Genomic DNA, 25,277 nt, shown 5'->3' on the forward strand with positions numbered 1-25,277 from the left:
AAATAATTATGTATTTTTTATGAGAAATACTGCTGTTTTGTGGCCTTTTACAAGTTTTATTCCTTTACTAGCAGCTTCGCTGCCAGCCGTTTAAATGTACCGGAAAAATGGATGAAGGGAACGGCAAATGTTAAATTTAAAAACTGCGTAGAATTTTACTATGCAGAACAACTTCATAAAAAAAAATTACAATGAAATAAGCAATATCCCTTAATACAAATATTAATTATCTTAATAAATAAACCAACTTCCCTTTGCAAAATCTTAAGAACTCAAATGGTATAAACAAAGTTCAGAACTTTGTTTCCCAAAAAAATCACTCAAAACTTTTCAATATCTTAAAAACAGTGAAATGAGCAAAAACTAACATAAAAAGAATACAAAAAACAAAAAATTCTGAAAAGCAAAGTATAATAAATGATATTTTATCTTATATTTTCAAGAGAAAAAAATTAGAATGAAATAAGCTATATCCCTTAATACAAATATTAATTATCCTAATAAAAAAATTCACCAACTTTCCGTTGAAGAAAAAAAAAATCATGCAAAACTTTTCAATATCTTACAAACAGTGAAATAAGCAAAAATTAACATGAAAGCAACTCAGAAAACATAATATTCCGTGCAGAATTTTACTCTGCAGAACAACTTTATCAAAAAAAAAAAAAAAAAATAATAATAATAATAATAATAATAATAATAAATAAATAAAATTAAATAAAATAAATAAATAAATAAAAATGTATTATATATATATATATATATATATATATATATATATATATATATATATATATATATATAAATGACAATGAAATATGCCAATCTCTTAAAAACAGTGACATAAGAAATACGACGAAAAATTGTTGCCAAACCCATATTTCTAAAAGAATGAAATTATTGAAAATGATGCGATTTCATCAAAAATCTATCAACAACAATAAGATAGGAAAATTGTTGCCAAAATCACATTTTTAAGATGTGAGATGTAAGAAGTGTACTCGGAAGTTTAATTTTTTTTTTTTTTTTTTTTTTTTAAATACAAAATAGTACCATTTTTCCAAAATTCTTTTTGTAAAAGCAGTCGCAAGGATAAAAGTTTAACGTGTCCAAAAATCAAAGAAAAATAATCTGTACATTTTTAAAAATAAACTTTTTTAGAAAAAATGCCATTGAAAAGGTGTTAAGCTCACTTTTTTAAATAAATTCGTATGTAATTGATTTATTGAAACACAAAATTTATTTTAAGTTCGTAAAATAGCTAATTGGCTACCTTTCATGACGATGTGAATCTGGAGTATGTAGAGTAAAATCTCACTAATTCGAATTTCGAAAAAATCACTTGGAGGTGCACTGGCTCTTGTCTAGATTCACCTATGTACCAAATTTCGTAGCCGAGGGTCTATTAACTTACGCGCAGCACGAACGAAACGCATGCGAACACACACACACTCTTTCTTTTATTATATGTAGAGATAAAGTGCCACTTTCTTTGTTTAAATAACTTTAAAAGTTTTGACATTAGATTATTATTATATTATGCTTTTGACATTAAGATTATTATGTTAAAAAATCAGAGGCAGTTATGCTTCAAATGGTTTATAATGAAATCACATAAAATAAATAAAAAGAAAAAAAAAGGGGGAAGAACCCAATACTTAAATTCTATAGAAAATTAGAGTGATCAAGACTTTCTCTTTAAAAAAGAATGCAATATTCTCTTATATACACAGCATATAACTTAGCATTACAAAAAATTATTATCAGATGGTTAGTGGTGCTGCCTGTATTAGGCCTGGGTTTTAATCCTAGAAAAAGCATGTGTATTTGTTACTATAGAATGTCTTTGCAATATTAGCCATTTTTGCCTTACAGCCCCAATGAGAGATTAGAGAAGAGGAGTGTGAGATCCTTGGACCTATCCCTCTGAGAGTTCTCCTTCATAATTTGGATAGACAATTTGCAAACTCATACTGTCACCTATACTGTGTCTAAGGCTTCAGTTGGTGACAAATATTACTCCTTCCTTCTTGACAATGATAAAATAGTTTGGATTTGGTACAGGTTCAAATCAGGAGGATTAGTGACATCAACTTCAGATGATAAAATTCACTCTACCTAAAACACAGGCATTTTTAATGCATATTAAACTCTGATCTCGTAAATTAAACTCAGTTTTGTCTACTTTATGGAAGAATTTCATCACGAGGTTTGTGATGATTACAAAAGAAAGATTCTTATTATATTTTGTTCATGCAGATAAACAGTTCAACAAATAAGAACACCCTTTTTCTTTCTAACAAAAGCAGATATGGATCCTTCTTTTAAAAAGAAAACATATTCTGCCCTCCTGTTATTACATTCACTTGAGATGTGCAATTTTCCTATAAATCCAATATCAAATTAGGATTCTGACTTAAGTTGCAAATTGGTGTGCATCTCATCTATTGGATTTATTGCTACTTCTCTACCTTAAAAACAAGGCAAAAATTTCTGCTGAGTCTACAGCTGTCTACTTGTCCATGTAATTATTCATGAAAGAATGGTTGCCAAGGGTTAAGAAGGTCTTTGAATCTATTTTTATGTTCATTAATTTACAATGCTAAAGTTTACCTATGGACCCACCTGCAGTAGAATTCAAGACCTAAATGAATGGTTTTCTTGAAGTGAATTTTTGATGGTTTAACCTCTCTTTTCATTCATCAGAAATGTACTAGCAAATGTTAATTATCTGTTACTAATAATCCCACTGAAAAGTATAAAACATATACTTTCATTGAAATGAATAAATTATGGTGTAATAAACAAATGAAGCTGTTTTTCTTGCAGTATTATTTGGTTTATTTAATTTAAAGTGAAAATAAATAGAAGAATTCATTTAACTCAACATATAAAGAAATATGGATGGACTTTAGTTTATAAGCTGTCATTTTATATACTGAGCCTAATTAAAATGCTTTGTTGCACAACTGATAGAAACATTACCTGAATAAAACAATTGAAAATTAAAGATTTAAACAAAGCACAGGAAATGAAACAAAACAAAACCAACCTCTTTGATTTTAAACGTGAGAGCTCTTTTTGCTTTTGCTTGTATTTCTCTTGCAATTCAACCAGCCTGCCTTGCATCTCCAAGACAGATGTTTTCTGACTGTTTACTGAATTTTCAACACATTTTAATTGCTCTTCATTGGATACGAGCTTGGCATCCTCTTTCTCATTAGAACAGTTAGATGCATTTTCATAAGAAATACTGGATTCAGAATCAACGGTTTTGAATTCTGCTATCAAACGTTCACCGGCAATTGTTGATAACAAATCTAAACCATAGGTTTTTGAAAACTCTGGCCGTGTGTAAATTCCAGGTTGATAATCAATTTCAGTTAAATGAGATTTATCAGAATGAACAGAAATGTCTCTTTTTTCAAATGACGTAATTTTTTCAATTGTGTTTAATAACAATGTGAGACCATGATTTTCATCTATATCTGGAACACATACTGAAGATGGATCAAATGCAACATTTTTAACACAACTGGTTAAACTAGAAGCACGAATGCAGCCAATGTTATTATCAGTCTTTATTTCTTGTTTGCTTTCAAGAACAGGACAATGCTTCACATTAGAGAGAGTGTCTTTTTCTTGTACTAACTCTTTTCTCGTAACATCCTCACAATCACTCAAATTGTCTGATGTTCTTTCGCTTTTTATTGTGACCTGTTTATAACTGTTTTGTTTAACACTTATTTTATTACGCTCATTAATCACTAAACCAGTAATCTCACAGTCTGAATCAGAATTATCACACAAGACCTGTTTTTCATTAACTTTTTGATCACTTCTTACTGATGATTTCATACTCAAATCTTGAATTTCCTGATCTTCCACTTTACTATTCTGACAAGAGGAGGTAGGATGAAGACTTTGAATATTAATTTGCTCTTCTTTAGCATCCTGCATGGGAAAGAGAAAGGAGAACAATTCTTAGCATGAATAATGTCAGAATGAAATGAAATTTACAGGATTTATTAATTTCTTTAAATTAAAAACTTTAAAAGAAAACTTCCCTTTTCTGAATAACTTAAAACTTGACCATTCAAATACATATAAATCAAAACCATTTAAAAAATTAAATTAAGTGAAGAATCTAAAAATTATATCTAGCAGTTACAATGAAAATACCTTTTACCTTAGCTTTACGTAGCTGAAGATTAATTAAGAAAAATTAATTTCATAAATAACATAAGTATTTTTGTTAAACTGTAAATAACAGAAAAAAGTTAAATTACAATGGCCCCACAAGTTTACAAAAAAAAAAAAAAAAAAAAAAAAAAAAAAAAAAAAAACATTTACAGCAAGGCCACAATTAACTAACAAAAATATCTCTTGAAAATGACTAAAGATGGCACTAATTAAAACAAAAATTTTTAATATATCAGAAATTCTGAACCATTTGTCTAGGTTAGAATCGACCATGAAAGTATTTTCCTAGATATTGTGCTTATGGATATTTATAATGCTAATTCTACTTCAGTATTACATGGATTCATAACGGAACTTGTACACAGTTTCTTGCAGTTAAAAGATCTATAGTTTAAACACAGATAATACACGTGATAAATGAACATGTTACAGGTAATCTTCTGTTACAATAACGATGGGAGAACAAGAAATATGAACTATTAATGTCTTTCTGTTACTTTACACCATAACTTTTTCTTCCATAAACAAATAAAATTAAAACTTCCTAAGATACAGTTGTCTTTAAATTCAATCAATGAATATATTACCTTTGAAATGAGAGGCTTGATATCAGAAGATGAAGAGCAGCTTGTCTTTATAACGGAAGTATGGTTTACACTACATTTAGCTATTAAAAAAAAGTAGAAAAACTATTAATTTATGTACAATACAAAGACATATATATATATATATATATATATATATATATATATATAATTCTCTTTTAATATAAAAATTGTTCTTTACTTAAACAGTTTCATGAAATCAGTTAATATCTAGAGGTAATATAATGAACTAGGCCACACAAGTAAAAAATTGGTGTATTTTCATTATGCAAATTTAATTCTAATAAACTAAAATGTTATATAGGCACACAAGAGATAACTCACGTGACAGAGGAGTCTTGGTCTGAATACTGATTATCTGAACATCATCATCAGGTTCAGATGTCTCAGAAGGTTTAAGAGAAGTGCAAGGAAATTCACTGCGCTGCAATTTTCTGTCCATTCCCAAGACATCAATGTCTTGAGGAGCAGTTTGAGCAACAGATATTAAGCCTTCGAGCAATGTGGAGTTGGCCTGTGGCATATCTCGAGTAGGTGGTTTTGCTGCTTCTTGAGGTTTAGAATATTTATCTGGACTTGCAATGGCTGTATCATTATACTGCCAAGATTTGCTAAGAGAACATGGGTTTGAATATACCCTATTATGGTAAGTAGCACCTGTCCTTAATTCAGGAGGTATCTCTCTGTTGATCAAGACTAATGGACCCGATTTTGCATATGATGTAGCAACACAACTCTGTGGAGTGGAAGAACAGCTAGGTAAAAAATATTTATCACTTGGCTCTACTTTCAAATGAGCAACTGAGGTAGGGATGTTGAACACAGAATTTCTACACTCTGGGACTTTATATATAACAGAATCTTTCGATTCTAACTTCTGAAATTTGCAGTCGGATGGACTGCTTTTCTCAGACTTGACCTTGCAAATACTATCTTTCGGTCTACGACTCTCTGGTGAAGCTGAGGTGTCAAAGTTGTATTTCTTAGACAAGTGATTAGTATGCAACAAAAAACTATCTAAAGAATGAGGAGAATGTTTAGTTTTGGTCACTTCTTGCAAATTTTTCCTGAAACCTAAATGAGACTGCCCATCGCTGATTTTACTAAACTTTTTGCATTGTGGAGTATTCACATTTTCACTTTCAAAATGTGAAAAATATACATTTTTCAATGGTGAGGCATTGCAGGTGTTTTCCTGGGTTCCATTAATAGCCTTAGATTTATATAGATTATCCTGAGAAGATCCATGAAAGTTATTTTTCAATGAACATGATGGAGAAAAACGTGCTTTATCTGTGGATGGATGTGCACTTGAGCAGTTTCTGTAATCAGTCACACAGAAATAGGGGTCTTGACCAGGAGATTGAGCTGAAACAAAAGTTGCATATAAATTACATACAAATTATACAAAAAATAAACTATTTATACAATAAAAAAATTTCTATAATTACAAAAACATTTAAATTGAGAAAAGCAGCTTATATATTAAATCCTTTGTGTAGCCAAGATATGCATATACAGGTTAAAAACTAAGATAGCATATATATTGGAAGAAAGGAGTCAAGATACAAAGTGGGAGGGTCACTTAGGAATTATATTAAAAATAGCATTTACTCATACCCCTTTTAAGAGAAGTTTAGGCTGCTAGGAGGGCTAAAAATTTACAAATCAAAATTTCTTTAAAAACCTTTAACAAATTAACTCTTTTTAAATGCTTGATCATGATGCTGACAAATTTTGCATTTCGTTTACATTGTATGCTTCATATAATAAAATTATTCCTATAATAGGCAAACATAAATTAAGAGAATTATAGCAATAATAAAATGAATCTTAACACAGAAGAAACAACAACTTCATTCTCAAAAGTTTATTATTTAAAATAGATGTTTAATGTTATCTCTTAATTACTGCAAAAAAAAAGGGGGAATTTCAGTAATTTTTCCCTAGAAGTTAAATGACATTTTCCTTTTGATTGCAAGTTAATTAAAAAAACACTCAATGAAGTATGAAAGATTTTGATTCTAATCACATACCAGGATTTACGATTTTCAAATCATCAATGCTGCTGTGGTAGGAAAAAAAGTTTCAGTTTAAGTTTTTATGGCAAAACCTTGAGGGCTATCTTCCTAAAGGGAGAGATGCCTTTATTGAGGACTTTCTATGAAAAACTTGCTCAAATACATGTTATACACGAGGGAAATAATGAAAACTCCCATGCAGCCAGCCCGTTCATGTGATTCGGATCTCGGACTGAACTATCACTGTTCAGCGACTTTACCGCTTGGCCGCTGGTGGGCCATTTTTTTGGACATGGAGCTTTGCTTCATAGACTGACTGCCTCCACAAAAAATTTTATATCTGATAAATGTACAAACAACATTTCATCATTTTTATATTATTACATGCAATTATGAACTTGAAGCCATTTTAAAACCTGCCCTAAAATTATGAGTTTTTTTTAAGACTTCAAAGCAAAGCAGTTCAGAAACTGTGGTAAGAACCAAATAACATAACGTGAAAGTGTATTACAGTGTTAAATTTTGATATTTAACTTATAATTTGTACGCATAGCTCTGTTTCTTACTGTAACATGAAAAATATAGCACAATTGTAAAGGTTCTTTCTACAGTTTTTCTGTATAAATTCATACTGATAATTAAATAAAACACTTTTAGATTTTACAGAAATTTTTTTTAATTCAAATTTTAAGTGTTACTATTAAAATTATAAGAAAAGAGATCTATCATTACCTGAACGAAATTCTCGCTTTGAGAGATTGCTTGGGACACAGACTTGAGACTTTAACTTGCTATCAACACAATATGAATTTAAATTTTCAGACTTCACTACAGGAGAGCACACAGATACATTTGATGTACTCACATTGGGTGAAATGGGAGTTTCTCTCTTGAACACAAGCTGACTTGATTCTAAGGATTTTTTTAAAATTAATATTTCATTGCAGTAAAGAAGTTAAGCATATGACAAATTTTCATCATCCCTTTTTTAATAAAACTGGCGTACAATGTATGCATCAGTTTATTGTGCATACATATATTACAATAAAAGTTCAACTATACCAGAAATGTCGAGAAAGCCAAATGTTGGATACACAAAAAATCAGGGCAGTTATTGGAGAATACAAAAAATGCAATTCATGGTACAAAAGCCAAATGAATGGAAGAAGAAATTGTCATTTAAAATCATCACATCAGTCATCTTGTCTATTACCAACTTAAGACTGTATTTAAAATTCTGTTAAGATTTTAAAAAAGGAGGAGGGAACAATTTAAACATATGTAAAGTAAACTAAGTTATTTTATAGGCTTTGAGCATATGAAAGTAAACTAAGTTATTTGATTATGAAATCCCTTGACCATAAAAGTTGGTAAAGATCATGGCAAATTGTGCCAATCATTCTAGCAAAAACATTTGAAGAAACAGCTTGCTCTTTACTAAGAAAATCAAGAAATACTAGTTATGGCTGTAAAATATAAAATCTTAAAATTTTTTTCATCACCACTGTTTATGAATTTTCAAATAAAGTTTCACTTTTGAAAATATATTGAATGCTGTTGTCTTTAACGACAGGTCCTAAATTTAAACTATTTTTCAAAATGCGAGAGAAAAATACATCAATAGCAGTCAGCCTTCATCTTTTTTACAAAACTTAACAGTCTTATTAAGAATTAATCAGGTTTACATAATATTCAAGAGGAAGATCTTTTGAATGTTTCAACATCGTGCTTATCCAATACTAACACTAAATTCACAAGGTGGGTTTTTTTTTTTTTTTTTTTTTTTTTTAAATAGTCAACATTAAATACACTGGTGAGAATAATTCTCATGATAGATCGACTCATCACCTGTCATCAACTTTGGAATATCTCGTATATTCCCTCTTCTCTTCCTATGAGGAGTATCCAATTTAAAGGATACAATTTTGGAACAATATGATGGATACAACTGCAGAAGAGATGGCAATCAACAACTTCTGAAATAAAAGCTGTATAACTGAATTTACATTTTAAATATTACAAATTGTGGTTCGCACTTTAAGATAGCTTCACAGGTTTCTCATTTGCATAATTTTCCATTTCAAAAAATTTCTAAAATTCTGAAATAGTCTGATTATTTGAGCCTTCTGGTTAGTCAAACAACAGATAAGTCAGGCTTTTACTGTTTATTTAGGATGCAGTCCGGGCGAGCGAAGCTCGGCTTAAGACATAAAGGGGCTGCGCCCATATTACATTACACACAAAAACAAACAAACCACATGAACAAAAATACAATAGTAAATCAAGTTTACAAAGCTATAAAAACCAGTAAGACATCACATTACAAGACAATTTAGAAAGGCTTTCAATGTATACATGAAGGGAAAACATTATTTAATTAATGAAATTTTGAAAGTAAAAAATGAAACCGATTCTTGATTTTAAATATATAATAAACCTAATTTTTTAAAGTGCCTGCATGTGAGATCTGAAATAAAAAGTGACATGAAATGTATTATTTGCATTAGCATTAGCAACACACTAGTATTAGTAGCACTTGGCTAAATAATAACAAAAGTGAAAATGATTTTAGGGGGGGGGAAGTATTCATAGTAAATATTTTATTGTACCAACATTTAATATGACATTAATTTGATAACAAATGTATATATGATTCCTTCTCAAATTTATTTAAAAAAAAAACAAACTCAGCTGCGCTACAGCTCTAGTGGGCTATGGCCTGCAGTGCCCTTTTTCTGCTTTCTTGACCTTTGGGCCCCAAAGTGAATCAGCATATGCCTTGGACAAGTGGTCAGCTTGTTGCAGAACCCCCCGGTGTTAGTGAACTTGGTATTCATTTTATTGACCCGGGGATCGAACCCCCGACCCGTGGTGCAGCCGCGCTAGCCACTTCGCCACCAGGCGGTATGATGCATTCTTAGAATAAGTAATAATCATGTAGGTTAATAATTATTAATTAATGCTTTCATCAGGATAGGATTAGTTTTTAAGAAATATATTTAATTTAAGGCACAGGAAGCTTGTTATTTGCTTCTGATCAAAGATTTCATAATTCAGGATTTAACTAGCATAAAATGTTTGATTTTTATGAGACACAAATTTAGCAGCTGTATCACATTAGTCATGAAGTTTGCTTAATTTTTACAAAACATTCAAGCGAAGATTAAAAAGTATCACTGATAAATAATTTTTAACACAACAGAACACACAAATTATTTTAGATCTCCGATGCTTAGAATGTATCTTGAAATACCTTTCCTTTTAAGGAATTTTAAAGGAAAGAACATACCACAAACACTCTAACAGTAAATCTTTACAATCTAGGGAAAAAATGTAATAAAACATATGTTTAATGTAATCAGGAGGAAAAAAAAACATAAAAATACCTTTAGGAGTTTCAAGAAGATGAGAATAATGTCCAAGATTTTGAAATGAACTATGCAGATTAGAAGAAACATTTTCTGTATGCCTAAGAACTGGTGGCCCAAAGTATAAATTGCTTCCATCAAACCTACCACAACCTTAGAAAAATATATATATTATTATTATTTTCTCCCAGAATATACAGTTTGCACTTAAAATTACAAACTAATACAATACATGACACATGCATCAAAAAGAGACTGAACACATTTTAAGCTCCTATGTACATAAATTCAAGTTACACTATTTTAAAAGACCAAAATTCAATTTTGATAGATGTAATTTTAGAAAAATATTCTAGGCATTATGAGTTTGATAAATCTCTTTTATTCAGAATATTGTTTTTAGTATTAACACAGCAGCAATTTAATACTGCTCATATTAAAAATTACTGTAATCTTGTAGTGCATATACCTTCTTTACTTATATATATATTTATATACAGTGGCTCCCAAAAGTGTTCGTACACTTATCATTTTCATTGAAATAAGGCTCTATCCATTAATTAAAAGTAAAATTTCTGAATGAGATTTTAATAATAAGATCTATAATCTATTCGTAACAAAATTACATAAAATATTTTTAAAATATAGCGAAACTTTATTTTTAAAAAATTAATAATAAAAAAATGACAAACATTTTATCTCACAAAAGTCTTCGTACACTGAAATATTTTTGGATAAAATCAAGATTAGAATTATAGTTTGCCGCTTTTTTTTTTTTATTTTTGCATTGTGGTGGCATTTAAAAAATCGTTTGCTTTAATTTTTTATTGTTTACTTCATTATATTCTATTTATTTTTGAAAAATGGATCGCAGTTGTAAAGAAATTACAAACTGCATACGAAAATTGATAATTTTTCACCATAGTAGTGGTAAATCAATTCGAAATATCGCTAAATTAGTTAATTTATCCCATTCTACAGTGCAGTATGTGATAAAACACTCTAAAGAAGAAAATCGGATTGAAAACAAGGTAAGAAAAGGTTGACTGAGAAAGTTAACTAAATGTGTTAAGAGATTTATTATTAGAAAATTTGTGAAAAACCCACGTTTGAGCGCTGTAAAAGATTCTGCAGAATTTAATGCAAAGTTTTCTACTTCAATTTCACCTGAAACTGTTCAACGAGTTCTCAGAGAAGCTGGATTACATTCTGCCCGTAAAAAAAAAATTTTTTTAGTGAGAAAAACAGAAAGCTTAGGCTTTCATTCGCAAAATCAATCATAAATACACCCGAAACATACTGGAATAATGTCCTATTTGTGATGAAAGCAAATTGTACATTTTTGGTTCTGATGGTCGAATAACTGTATGGAGAAGAAAAAATGAGGAACTTCATTCTAAGAACTTAGTTGGAACAGTTAAGCATGGTGGTTGAGGTTCTTTTCTGTGGGGGTGCATGGCAGCATCAGGATTAGGCAATTTGGTATTTATTGATGGCATAATGAATCATTCTCTTTATTTAACTATTTTAAGAGACACTTTAAAATTATCAGCCCAAAATTTGGGTATTGGAAACTATTTTTAATCATAATAATGATCCTAAGCATATGGCTCTCAACGTTCGCCTGTGGTGGCTCTATAATTCTCCACAGGTTTTGAAAACACCAGCTCAGTTGCCAGATTTAAACCCCATAGAACACATCTGGAAAGAACTGGAGGTTAGAGTACGAAAACACAACATCAAAATGAAAAGCGAACTCAAAACAGTCATGATGGAAGAATAGATGAACATTGATATAGAAATTACAAAAAACTAGTAAAATCTATTCCCAGATATTTAAAAGCTGTTGTGGATGCTAAAGCATATCCTATTAAATATTAATTTAACAAAAAATGAAAATAATATGCGAAGATTTTTTTGAAGTGTACGAAGACTTTTTCGAAATAAAATGTTTGTCATTTTTTTATATTAATTTCTTAAAAATAAAGTTTCGTTACATTTAAAAAAATATTTCGTATAATTTTGTTACAAATAGATTACAGATCTTATTATTAAATTCAGAAAGTTTACATTTAATTAATGGATAGAACACTATTTCAATGAAAATCATAAGTGTACGAACACTTTTGGGAGCTACTGTATATATATATACAGTATATCCCACTGATTTTACCAGTTAAATATCAGGAGAGAGAAAAATATGTATACTAATTCTGAAATCAGTGTTTTGTCATTTGAGTGAATGTGAGTATGCAATAAATGCATTCAAAGATAGAAATTCTAGGTATTTAAATTCAAAATTTTACATCTTGAAATTGCATCAATCACCCTGGCAGCAATAACTTGTGTAAGCACAGTCTCCCCCACTTTCATCTCTGAAAAGTCCAGCTGATTTTTTCAAATACTAGAACAAAATTTAAACAGAAATAAATTTTTGGCTAATATGCTGCAGAATTAGTGCAACATTTTCTGAAATTCTACATCAATTTAAGGATAAATTTCTATTTTAAACTCAATGTTTTACAGAAAATCTCTAAAATTCCTGTTTACACCAGACTGCCATAATATTTATTTTCTAATTAGTTTTTCAAGCATAATAAGCATTTAATTCCCTTTTGCAGCAATCTGATAGTAAAATTGTTTTGGCTAAACATTTAATATAAAATCAATTAACATTTCACTTTCAGGAGCAATTTGGTGCAGTGTTCAATTCTTTCTTATCTGAAATTTCAATTTTTCACATAAGCAAAATCAATATTGATGTATTTCTTCAGATGATGGTTTCATTTTCTTTAACTTCCTTAAAGCTTTGAGAAACCTTATTCCTGATCTGAAATTAAAAGACTTAGAGCTTCTCATGAAAATAAAAGCTCTGATGCATGAAAAAAATCTGTAAAGATTAAACTGATGTCACTAGAGTAATCCAAGAAGCATCTCTTTTGTAAATAGTTTGTATAGCAGTTCTACTGTTTAAAGAATATGCACTGATAATAGAGATTACATTAAAAAACAAAGCTATCCCAAAGGAAGATGGGGCGAGACAGAGAGAGATAAGAAAAGAGGGTCAGTAGTATCAAACTCAAATTGCACATGACTTGAAAGTAGACAATAAGCTGCAATAATAATAATAATAAAATTTGAACTCTTTTTTAATATATAAATAAAAAAAAGTTTTAAACTAAATTAGAAAAATTGTTGCTTATATATATACATTTTGCAGGCAGATGATATTCCTATCAACTACGACATAAACCGCTGCCTCAGTCTATAAATACTACTGCTACTAATGCTCAGCCCTTTTCTATCCTGCTTCGCCTTGCTGCTAGCAGCAGAAAGTTTGTTTTCCGCTTCATCTTTTGTCTAAAAAGATGTAAGCTGTACAAAATTATGAGGTGCATATTGCACCCATAAATGATGCATGCTGTGTGAATCTGTTTATGCCTATCAAGGCTTGCTGTATTACAAAAACAAAATTATGTATTCAAATCAATAGCCACATCTAAAGCTTTTCTTCTCTGTTCTCTCATTCTAAGCATTCACATAGCTGTTTTTCTAATATCAAGATAGCTACAGAATTTATATTACACTTCATTTATATACTTATTTTCTGTGTGAAATCTGAAGGTTGGCATCTGCAAGAAATTTCTGTTGGTTGCACTTCATAATCCAAACATACTGAAGCTTGCATAATCTCTCAAAATTATGAAGTGAGCTCTGAACTAAAAACCTAAAACTGGTGCTCTCTCCAGTCTTATACAGTTTCCCACTAGCTGCTGCGAAATCTCTATCACCTTCGATTTCTGGAAGGCATATATGGTTAAAGGGCCAGATATGGTTAGCATTACATTTAAGTGTTAATTACAGTACAAATTCAGGGACCAGATCAAAATATCACCAAGTTTGGCAACTTCTCACCCAATACAGCGACAAAAATTAGTCACCAAAATCAACACCAGCTTGGCAATACCTCACCAATTTATCAAGACTGCCATTTACATGATTTAAATAAATTTGCCTCTGTAATCTTATTTTATGGCACGGCTTTGCACTCTTCAGACATTTCATGTAACATTATACAAAAGACACTACAATTTCAAACTTCATTAACATTATTTACATATAAAAAATATGCTCATTTGCAGAAGAATGCGTAAAAAATAAATCTTTAGGTACAAACGTGATTTCACTGAAAAGGAAAAAAAGAATACCCAGATTACAACATAACAAACCTAACTGTGGAACAAACCAAACAAAAAATAAATCAATAATGATGTGTTTTATTAAAACATATTAACAATAATTTAGCTGATATTAAGGACATTATCTTACAACTTTTTTTTATTTTATTTTTGGCACACTTTCTATTATGATTTATAATGTTATCTTTATAACAACCATGGCATCATTTTTTTGTCATTCTGTTATTCCATTAACAATGTGATGGGCACTGGTGACCGCACATAAAAAAAATGCTAAAAATTGTTAAAAAATGCAATCAAAATGATAAAACGGTAATTATGTTTACAAGTCCTCACAGAATATGCCTGAAAACCAATAGTCATTTTTCAAACAATTTATATAAAATTCTGTGGTAATCGATATGTTAATAATTAATAAATACATTAAATTTTAATCTAAATATTTTACCATCTGGTGGCGGTGTAGGAGGCCAAAACTGTCCTAAATTTGCCATGCAGCCTGGTTGCAGATGGTAAGCAGCAGGAGGTAAAGAATTGTTATATAATGTTCCAAAATATGGAAAACTTGTACCTGTAAGAAAAGGATCCACTGCAGTGTGATCATGAGAAAGGAGCACATATTGAATACGTAATATAAATGAAAAATTTTCATTTTAGGAAATATATGACAGAATGGTTATTTTACAGGAATGTATGAGAGCAATATTGGCCACAAATTATTATCATTGAGTGTGTGTTTAAACAAATCTGAGCTGTGACTATCACTGAGAAATAAATGTTTATGAATAAAGCATCCAAACCCAGATCATTTTTGTTATCCTTTGAGAAAAGTCTAATAAAAAGGGGAAAGATCATGTGGTCTATATTTTATTTGCCAATCTATTTGCTACTACCAATTATTTATATGGATCATTTTGATTGCAAAATTTTTATTGTCAAATTCTAACTTCAGAGGTGTAACAGTGAGAAAGCCACCATGCAGCATTTACATTCACATTCTATGTATTTTTACAGGACATAACAGAAAGGTAAATTCCAATTTAATTCATTAGTCAAATTTCATTAAGACAGAAAAGCAAACACAGAAACTAGAAGTTCTATGTTAATTTACACTCAAAAATGATAAATAAATAAATTTTAAAATAAAATAAAAGTATTTTCTAGTGCATCTGTTACTAATAATCAACTCTTATTTGGCAAAAATTCAATCTGAAATATAAAATACAATTGAAGTTTAAAAGTAATGTTCGAACTCATCGGTAAGACGACATGAATTTTACCAAGTAAATTAATACATGAACCACATTGAATAATTTGAAATACATTTTAAAGCAAAAACTAAAATACTAAGACAATCTGAATGAAGAAATTAATAAAGAAGAAAGAAATTTTGCAAAAATTAATCTCCCTTGTTTGCAGCTTCATAACAGAACTTGTCAAGGAAAAAGTGTTTTGAAGCTCCGTACTTGGTCGATTAATAAGAGAGCCAAGACAAATTTCGTTCCGGCCTATTCACCGAGACTCGGAAGCACAATACTTAATCAATTAGTCAACTAATTAGTAGAATTGGAAGTCTCGATCTACTAAATGTAATATAATTTTCTGCTTCTGTAGACTATAAAAACACTAAAATACTAAAATAAGAACTGCAACTGCAGTAAGCAAATTTCAAGAATTGATTATAATATGATTTTTTATCATTATTAGCATGGCTATCTGATTTGTCCAGCTAATAGTAAACATCTAGAGTATAAAATAAAGATTGTAAAAGTACAGAAACAGCTATTTCATTATTATATTTTTTGGTCCTCTTCTGTTATCAACTGGATTAAAAAATGCACGCATGTTTACATAGTTTCTGAGCAAGCTATTCGTACGAATTGAAATAATTCTTGCATTTAAGCTTGTATTCCAAATTAAGATTTAACTTGAAATTAATATAGATAATTACTGAGAGAATTAGATTTTTGTAGCTTAGTTTACACAAGATGAGATTACTTGGGGTCATGTGATATAAACCGGCGAATCAGGATGCTGTACCATGAAAGCATAGTAAATTCTTAAATTAATGTCTTTTTACAAATTTATTGTCTTTTATTTATTGGCTTTTTTACAAAATTTTAAAAGACATTAAAATGTTTATATCTTCAAAATAAAAAATTCTTAGAACTAATAATTGCCAACATTTTTTATGCGTATACTGTGTTGCCGCCAATAAAGTCTGCTTGGCGAGATTTGCACTGGCGAAACAGAAAAGTACCCATTCTTCCAATAAAACAATTTTACCAACAGAGTAAAAGAATTGATACTATGATCTAAAAAAGTTAGATTATTTAGAAGGGGGATTTTTTTAACAAACATTTTGAAATATAAGTTATTTATAAAACTCAGAAGTTTACCATTAAATCTTCCTTAAAAACAAAATTTTCAAATCTAATCCCACATCCTACAACTTAAAGTTTATGATATAATACACTCATTTTAATGCCCTTTTTCACATCATAAAAAAAAACTTCACTGCCCTCAAAAAGTGTTAAATTATTATTCAATTAAATTGAATATTCTTAAAACATTTAATTCATAGATACAGAAATTCAATAAAGTTCCTCTTAATTAATAATGCATTTTGCAATAGCAGACGTAAATTATCTTGTATATATGCATAACAGACATCCTGCAATGTACTCTGTTGGGTTCAGTGAAAATATGCTGCAGAATGCATGAATTATTACCAACTGCAGTACATTTGAGAAGATACAGAAAATAATACATAATGGAAAGGAGGAAATCTTTCTTGCATGTTCAACAAGCCTGTAACTATGACATTCAAATGAAATAATATGCTTTTGGAATGCATGTAAAGCATCATTAGAAAATAAAAGGAAGTCCAAAGAGATGCCTTTGATAAAACAGTAAGAACAGTATGCAATAAACAAAAACAGCAGTAATGGAACACAGAACATGCCACTTAAACAGACAAAATAAAACAAATGCTAAGACTGTGGCGCCATCTATTGAATTAAACAGAAATCAAGCAATTAAAAAATTCTGAGACAAAACTTTTAAACATTCTGGGAAAAAAAAAAATAGTATCAATCAAAGTTTTGGTGAATGTAAAAAGGTTCCAATAAAATCTAATTATATTTTATGAGAATAACCCAATTAGGGCAAGCATCACTTAAAATGTGTTACTATAAATAATAATAACACTTAAATTAAGGTTTCAGTAACCTAATTAAATTACGTTACTGAAATATTGATTATTTTTCATCATTAACATGTATGGATCATTTGATCATTATACTTAACTCTACATGTAAATAGTGGCATTAAGAGGTATGTGTTTGTAAAGTGAAATAAATTGGATATTAAACGAAGTTGGATTTTGAGTCGAAACAATTTTATCTAACACATATATTGAAAATAATTACACTAACTATAAAAAAAATTCATTTCATACTGAATGGTGTTGGCTTCTTTCATAGTTAATGTTAAATTTAAGAAGACATTAACTCAGGAATTATTTCGAACTGGAAAGCAAATAATGGCTTCAGTAAAAAAAAAAAAAAAAAAAAAAAAAAAGGCACATAACTAGATTTCAACATCAGAATTCTTGAGTTCATATGGCAGCTTACAACTTATGTACAGATTATATAATCCTCTTGCAGAAATATGCTATGTAATATTTTTTCTCCAAGTTTGTACTATATTTTAAATTAAAAATAATTAAAAATAAATTTAAAATAATTTAAAATATTGGTTTTAATACACATAACAAATGACAACTTATGCTTAAAAATTTGTTCTTATTTCAGTATAAAAACTAATGAAAATATTTTTCATAAATAAAAACGACTGAATTGAAAAACAGAACCCATATTTCTCTTTGTCATACCTAAATTATTTTAGAGAAATTAAAAAAATAAGGTTTTACTAAAATGAATTTTTAAACTTTTAGTTTTGGCAAGAAATGAAGAATGTATTTCAATGGATTTATCTTACACGTTGCCTGAAATGAGATTATTTGAAATGACTGCTCATTTGCTTAAGCACAAAATGTCTATTACTTATGAAATATAATACTGCTTTGATTTACTTTAAATGTCACCCACTGTAAATGTGTTATTTCAATTTTCATTCGAATTTATTGCCATTCAGCAAAATGTAAGACATTTATCTTTCAAATTTAATCAGTCTTAAACTGACTGAATTCACATATTTACAAGCGACTGATATAGTTCTTAAAAATATTAACCTTTTACTTTTCAATGGGATTGACTTGAAGACAAATGCATTTAATTTATGATATATATAATTAAAAACATTAACTAATTTTAAACATTAATTATTTTACTAAGTATGTAACTTTTTTTTTTACGCTTTTCAAATTAACAGAAGATATAAAAGATATAGTAACATTCTCACGTCAGTCTAACTGTATATTCACCTAATATCCTTTAATAAAATGTTTTGCCATTTCACCTGAGCCATCTCTATTGACAAAATATATTAAAAACAGCCTTTTTGTATGACAATTAAAATCTAAACCCTTTCAGATTTTTCTTTGTTCCATCTTTATTTGAATACTCTGTATTACTAATTAGCACACAATAATAAACATAATCAACTATATCAAGAAATAGATTTTTACCCTGACAATTATCAGCTGTAATCTATTTTACATGACATATCTTATTGCTTATTTTTGAAAAAAATCAAAATAATTAAACAAAAATTAAATTCTCTTCCTTTTTTCTGCCATTTATAATTTAATGCTTTTGACTAATTATCTGTATTTTATACTGTGTACTGCTACGAGTTCCCACTTCAATTTTTATTTCATTAATGTAAAATCTTTATATAGCATATATTGAAAATTTATCTAAAACAGATATAAAAATTCAAACTATTGAAAATAAAGAAAAAAAAAATCTAAACTTTCTACATTTCAAATTATTTATTTGAATTATCATTCAAAATAGATAAAAGTCCAAAAAAAAGCAAAATATGTTTTTGTTACAAGTAAAATTTTTATAACTTATAATAATGAATTTCTATGACGGGCAAATTTAAAGAAAAATATGATACACAAGTATTCAAAATGTCAAAAGTTTTATTTATCATTTAACCAAATGGTGATATTTCATTGCTAAATAAATAATAAGCAAATATTATTTTAAAAAAATGTAAAAGCAGTTATAAAATTTAATTAATAAAGAGCTGAATGAAAAAGTTATGGTTATATTTAAGGGTGAGGAAGTATTTAGATCAAATTTTACTACTTAAATTTGAAAAAAAAAAAAAAAATAAAAATAAAAATAAAAATATAATTTAATCCACTTTTAAGTCTACCTCTGTGTATTGCAGACAATGACTCAACTAACAATTTTGTACATTTTAAGGAATATTTTCTCCTTTTCCAAAAGAATTATTTGTTTATTTGCTTCCATTTGAAATTTGTTTTTCCATCCTTGGTCCAGAAAATCAAAGTTCTTAAAAGGATTAAGATTAGTAATGACTTTAATGGTATTGGAACCTTTTTTCTAGAAAATTATTTAGCAATACAGTATTGTTAGATAAAATGGCACTCAGCGAAATTTGGAACTAATATTTATATTATGAAATCAAGAAATGCATATTTATATGGATTATAATTCTAGCCATGTGTCATCACCTTGTGGGAACCAGAAATCTTAAATTATCTTACAATATTTTCCATGTCTTCATAAATTCAAAATCCCCTAAATTAACAGCAGTTTTACTCCACACCACACAGCACTGTGTTTACTGTCCAAGTGGTGAAATGTGGTATATACTGTCACCACATTTCACTACTAGAAAGCATATTTTTAGGGTTTAAAGCCTTTTCACTATTCCTCTATATGATTTTGCCAGATGATGCAGACAGACAAAATTTACTTTTATCAAAGAGAACAACATATTTTCAAAATTTGAAAGGCAAAAGGAGTTTCTTATTTGGAATAATATCCAAATAATAAAGTTATACAGTCAAAAGTCGTTAATCCGGACTCCTCGGGACTTCGGCGATTCCGGATTATCGATTTTTCCGGATTATAGATCATCAGTTTAAATCTGGTACGATGGCATGCAGAAATTACAAAATTAAAAATATGAAACCGTAATTTATGAAATAAAGAAAAATTATGATCTAAAGGGTATCAAAATTTACAAAAAGAAAAAGCTTAATATTTATTTGTTTACTTTATTAAACATTTCTTTCAATGTAAGTTGATTCGTTTCATGTGATAATACTTTCTCTTTAATTCTATTAAACAGACATAATTTCTTGTTTAGTTACAAAGTTCCGCTGTTCAAATCCTATAATTAATGTGTTGAGAATACCCACTAATTTGTCAATCGAAATGTTTTCGTTTTCAATAACCTCTGGGTCACTTTCTTCACTATCAGAAGCGAATTGAATTATAATGAGAGGAACTTGATTTAAATCATATCAAAGACCGAGTACATGGAAATGAAATACTACACTTAGTACTGAATTATAAACCAAATAAAATAAAAACATCTGCCCTGAAGATAAGGATAGTGCTGACAGATCAACTTCCAATCCCCAGCGTGAAATTGATAAACAGATTTCGGATTTCAAAACATACTTTCGCTTTGTAGTAAATATATATCGGAAATTCTATTTGACATAATCGAAAGTTCAAGCTTACTTTTATAAAATTGCTCTAACAGTCTGCAAAAAATAATAAGCCGGATCCATTTCGAAGATTAAGGAACAACACAATCTGCAACATTAACTGAATTAGATAACTTTAGCTTAGCATATAACTCCGTTACACATTAAACGCGCATGCGCACAAACATATTCGCAGCCGTAAGGGTCTCGTAAACGCCTGTGCGCATGCGTGAACGCGACGCATGCGCAGAAAGTTTGTAGCTTTGAGGTCCGGATTATAGATCATTCCGGATTATGGGTGTCCGAATTAGCGACTTTTGACTGCATATATATAAATCCGTTTTACATACATGTGTTTTCTTCATTTTCGGTTACACCATTTAATCCAAATTTTTGTCTGCAATTTCCTACTATGCAGGGTGTAACACAAACATTCAAAACACTGTAGCGGTATTTGCTTTTATACATTTCTACTTATTTTTGCTATATTTTCCCAAGAGAACTTTTAATCACAATATCTTCTTTCAATCTTCAATACTGATAGCAGATTTGTATCTATTAATAACATAATAAACAGATGATATACCTAATTAAATTTTTTTTTGCCATTCCACAACAAATGTAACCATTAATTCTTAAATTCAAATTTCTATCATGTAGGACCAAGAATCTCCAGACATTTTTAATATGCATAATTAATATTCAAAAGGGTACAAAATGAACTGAATATCATAGAATAAGTTAGAGCAAACTCAATTTATAACATATGTTTCTTATTCAATACGTTGCCAACCAATACAGCATATATGTCTGATTTTTAAATGATTTTCTCCATTCATACATCTGCATATTTTGTTTTTTGTGCTGCATGTTATGGGTGAGAGTATACTTATTATTTGTCATGTATTATTTAAGCTTATGAGAAATATTTATATATTTATAACATAACATTATTTGTTCATCTGCAATAAAATTATTGGGAAAATAAGCATTATCTTTTTCCTTCCCAGTATTAAATTCTAGAAAATAAATTACCATATAAATATTACTACAAATACTTAAATTCATTGCTATTAAAAAAAAAGTTTAACAGCAAAATATAAAGTATACTTATAAACAGATATTTTTGTTTTTAGAATCACTCTAAAAAGATTCGTCATTATTTTCATTATGTAAGAATTACACTCAACATTATTTCTATTACATAAAAGTATTAAGCAAAACATTACTTTTAAAAAAATTCACGGGAAATTTCATATTAATTAATCTGCCTATGTCACTGTTAAATAATTTCATAATAAATATTCTTACAATTATTTTATTATAATATTATATTATTTTCTTTCTGCACAAATAATCAAAAATGACAATAAAAGGAGGGGGAAAATGTGCAAGCAGCAGCTACTTTCAATTATAAAATAGTAAAATCAACCAACTTTCTAAATTATCTTAACCCACTGAACAGAAATACTTTTGTCTCCAATATTTACTATTAGTTTACATAAATAATTTCATCATACTGTGAAGTTCATAAATAATTTTGCTTTCTTAAAAGTAACATGGAATTATTTTAATATAACAGTTTCAGCTTCTATTTCTGCTGGTTTATAAAATTCCCCTCTCACATTACGGACCTTGTACTGTATATATATACATTTTAACTACCGAAGTTAAAAGTACATGTTCTTCTACCCTGAACAAAATAAACACAATTTACATCAATCTTATATTTTAAGAGTTCTAATCCCTACATTTATATCAAACAAAAAACATTACAAACTAAGATATAATATGTAATGTATATACATTGATAGTTGAGACTACAGTTACGGAGATTTAGCTTAAAATAGACTATCATTACTATATTAGAAAATCAACTAATGAAAAAATAACTCACAATGGGAATGCAACAATTCCATAGAAAATTTTTTATAAGGTGAAGCGAAGTTTTGCAATGAAGAATTTGTAGTGTATGAAATCAAATAAAAAACAATGAAAAGAATTATCTGAAACAAAATACTAGTATTGCTGAAAAAACAAAAATACTAGTATTGCTGAAAATACCATAACATTTTATGCTTTCATTACAATCAGTTCTCGTATTCCGTGAAAAATTTTCTCAAAATGAAGTTCTTTTTAAAATTCTATTGAAATTACTTTGATATGATAGCTTCATAAAACGAAAATAAAAGCAAACTGTTCACTCAAACAATTCTTCAGACTTAGGCTAAGAAAAATTTCGTTCAACATTGTATTGAGAAGACAGCTGCAGTTTAGATTTTTATAACAATAGAAATGAACTGGGTGATTCGAATTTCTGCTTTCGAAAAATGGCAGGCTTTAGTTTTTTTATCATAATATTTAACAGCAGAAATATATTAACATTATGAAAATGAAACGTATCTACATAAAAACTTTAGGCTTACCAGCGTCGACTTGGTTCTGCCAACAACGGCCGTATGGGTCGGAAGCTCCGGGCACGATAGGCGAAATAGCGGCAGCAGCGGGCATGTCAGCGTACGGCAATTGAAGCTGAGGTTCCACATTCCAGGCAACTACTGGCGGTCGGTTGAGGGCGAATACCCGACTGTTCATGTCGCACGTACACTTCCGATCGCGGCCGAGAGAATTGGCAGGCTATGGAAGATCTTTTCGCATTCGAGTCGCTGTGTTCGTCCGAGAGATTCGTACATTCTACGTCGGAACTAAATGATATTGCTTCGTAATGCTCGTTTTGCAGGAATAATTTCCTAATTAACCTAAAAGAAAGGAATAAACAATAATTAGCCGATTGCATGACAACATGCAAAAATATCAGATATAAATATGCATGATTACAGAAAAAAAAACAAGCCATAACTCAATCATAGTTGCCACAACATAAAACAAATATAATGAATGTACTTACTAATTTATAAGCAAACGATATTACGATTATTTATGTTACGATATTACGATTATTTATTTTTTCATGCTATTTATATGGCATGAAATATTTTTGTGGAATTATTTATTATAAATCTGAAAAATTCCACCTTCATTTAACATTAGTTTTTATTGATCAAAATCTATTCAGATTTTTATAAATTCTTAAACACCATCTTCTCAACATAAAGTTTAACTAGGCCAAACTCAATTAATTCATTATATACATTAATCTAATGTTCAAATGAAATGTAATGTAGAACATCTACACCTGTAATATTATATTAATATTTATTATTTCAAAATGCACAACTCATTAGTGAATCTGGGATGATAAGAATATATACAAAGAATTCTGAATTTAAAAAATAATGGCATATATTAATGAAATTTTTTCTGAATTAAAAAATAATAATGGCATATTTATGAAATTTCAGTTTAAGCTTGAATCATATGCTGAACCCCATACAAATGATTTGGAGGGGGAGGGGAAATTCTATACTATCATATGAATGAATTTTGGACCTTACAATAAATAATACAGAATTAGAAACTTAAATGTACTCTCATTAACTCATTTCTTTTACTGCTCACTATACAATAAAAAACTGCTTATTAGCTTTACAAATTGCTCAAGAAAGTTAACTGCATTACACTGAAAATTATAGAATGCCCTCATCATATAAAAAAATTACATAAAATACTTAGTGCACAAAAAATATCCACCTTTTAGATTCAAGTTAATAAATTAGGATAAGGTTTAGTCTATGAAAAAACAGAACTGAGCGAATTATTGGTAAGGAAAGGTTTTTGAAAGTATAATTTTTTTCAAAAAAAAAAAAAAAAAAAAAAAAAAAAAAAAAAAAACGTATAAACAAGAAACATTTTTTGAAAATACGTGCTTATATCTATATACAGAAGTGTTGACAAAATCTTGTTAGATCTAAGACCTGATTACCCTATGGTTCAAGTTAAGGACCCAGGTTTTAAAGGCTGAAAAATCAGCATATAATTCATCCCAACTTTATTTTTCTCCCAAGATATAAAGGAAAGTTTCAATGGCCTTGAAAGGGTGCTGTTGCTTAGGGGAACAGCAAGTTTTAACAGAGCTTTGATTACATCTATTAGATTTCAGATATGAATGATAAACGATATAATTACCACATGAAATGAAAAAGAAAAGGAAAAAAAAGTAAACAATTAAAACTACACAAAAATTCAGGCAAAACAAATAACCACAATAATCTGAAGAAAAGTCTCAACTTTTCCTATAAAAAAATTGGACTGCATAAAAT

The 25,277-nt window shown here is 28.9% G+C and overlaps 1 protein-coding gene across 5 annotated transcripts in view; it reads right to left on the minus strand.

Annotated features, from left to right (window-relative positions):
- The window catches only part of LOC118199119 (uncharacterized), a 196,576-nt gene that overhangs the window by 19,130 nt on the left and 152,169 nt on the right, over positions 1-25,277 (minus strand). For 4 of the 5 annotated variants that reach the window (XM_035370920.2, XM_035370915.2, XM_035370917.2 and 1 more), the window contains 7 exons: positions 23,484-23,816; positions 14,845-14,967; positions 10,216-10,350; positions 7,562-7,741; positions 5,133-6,176; positions 4,791-4,870; positions 3,053-3,954 (listed from right to left, as the gene is read on the minus strand). In XM_035370920.2, the coding sequence (XP_035226811.1) occupies positions 3,053-3,954; positions 4,791-4,870; positions 5,133-6,176; positions 7,562-7,741; positions 10,216-10,350; positions 14,845-14,967; positions 23,484-23,652 (2,633 nt within the window). In that variant the 5' untranslated portion in view covers positions 23,653-23,816. The remainder of the gene's footprint in view (positions 1-3,052; positions 3,955-4,790; positions 4,871-5,132; positions 6,177-7,561; positions 7,742-10,215; positions 10,351-14,844; positions 14,968-23,483; positions 23,817-25,277) is intronic. The other variant, XM_035370921.2, reaches the window with a different exon arrangement.

This window comes from Stegodyphus dumicola, chromosome 8 (genome assembly GCF_044657685.1).
Source record: "Stegodyphus dumicola isolate Sdum_Otavi_A_Nest chromosome 8, ASM4465768v1".
Taxonomy (NCBI): domain Eukaryota; kingdom Metazoa; phylum Arthropoda; class Arachnida; order Araneae; family Eresidae; genus Stegodyphus; species Stegodyphus dumicola.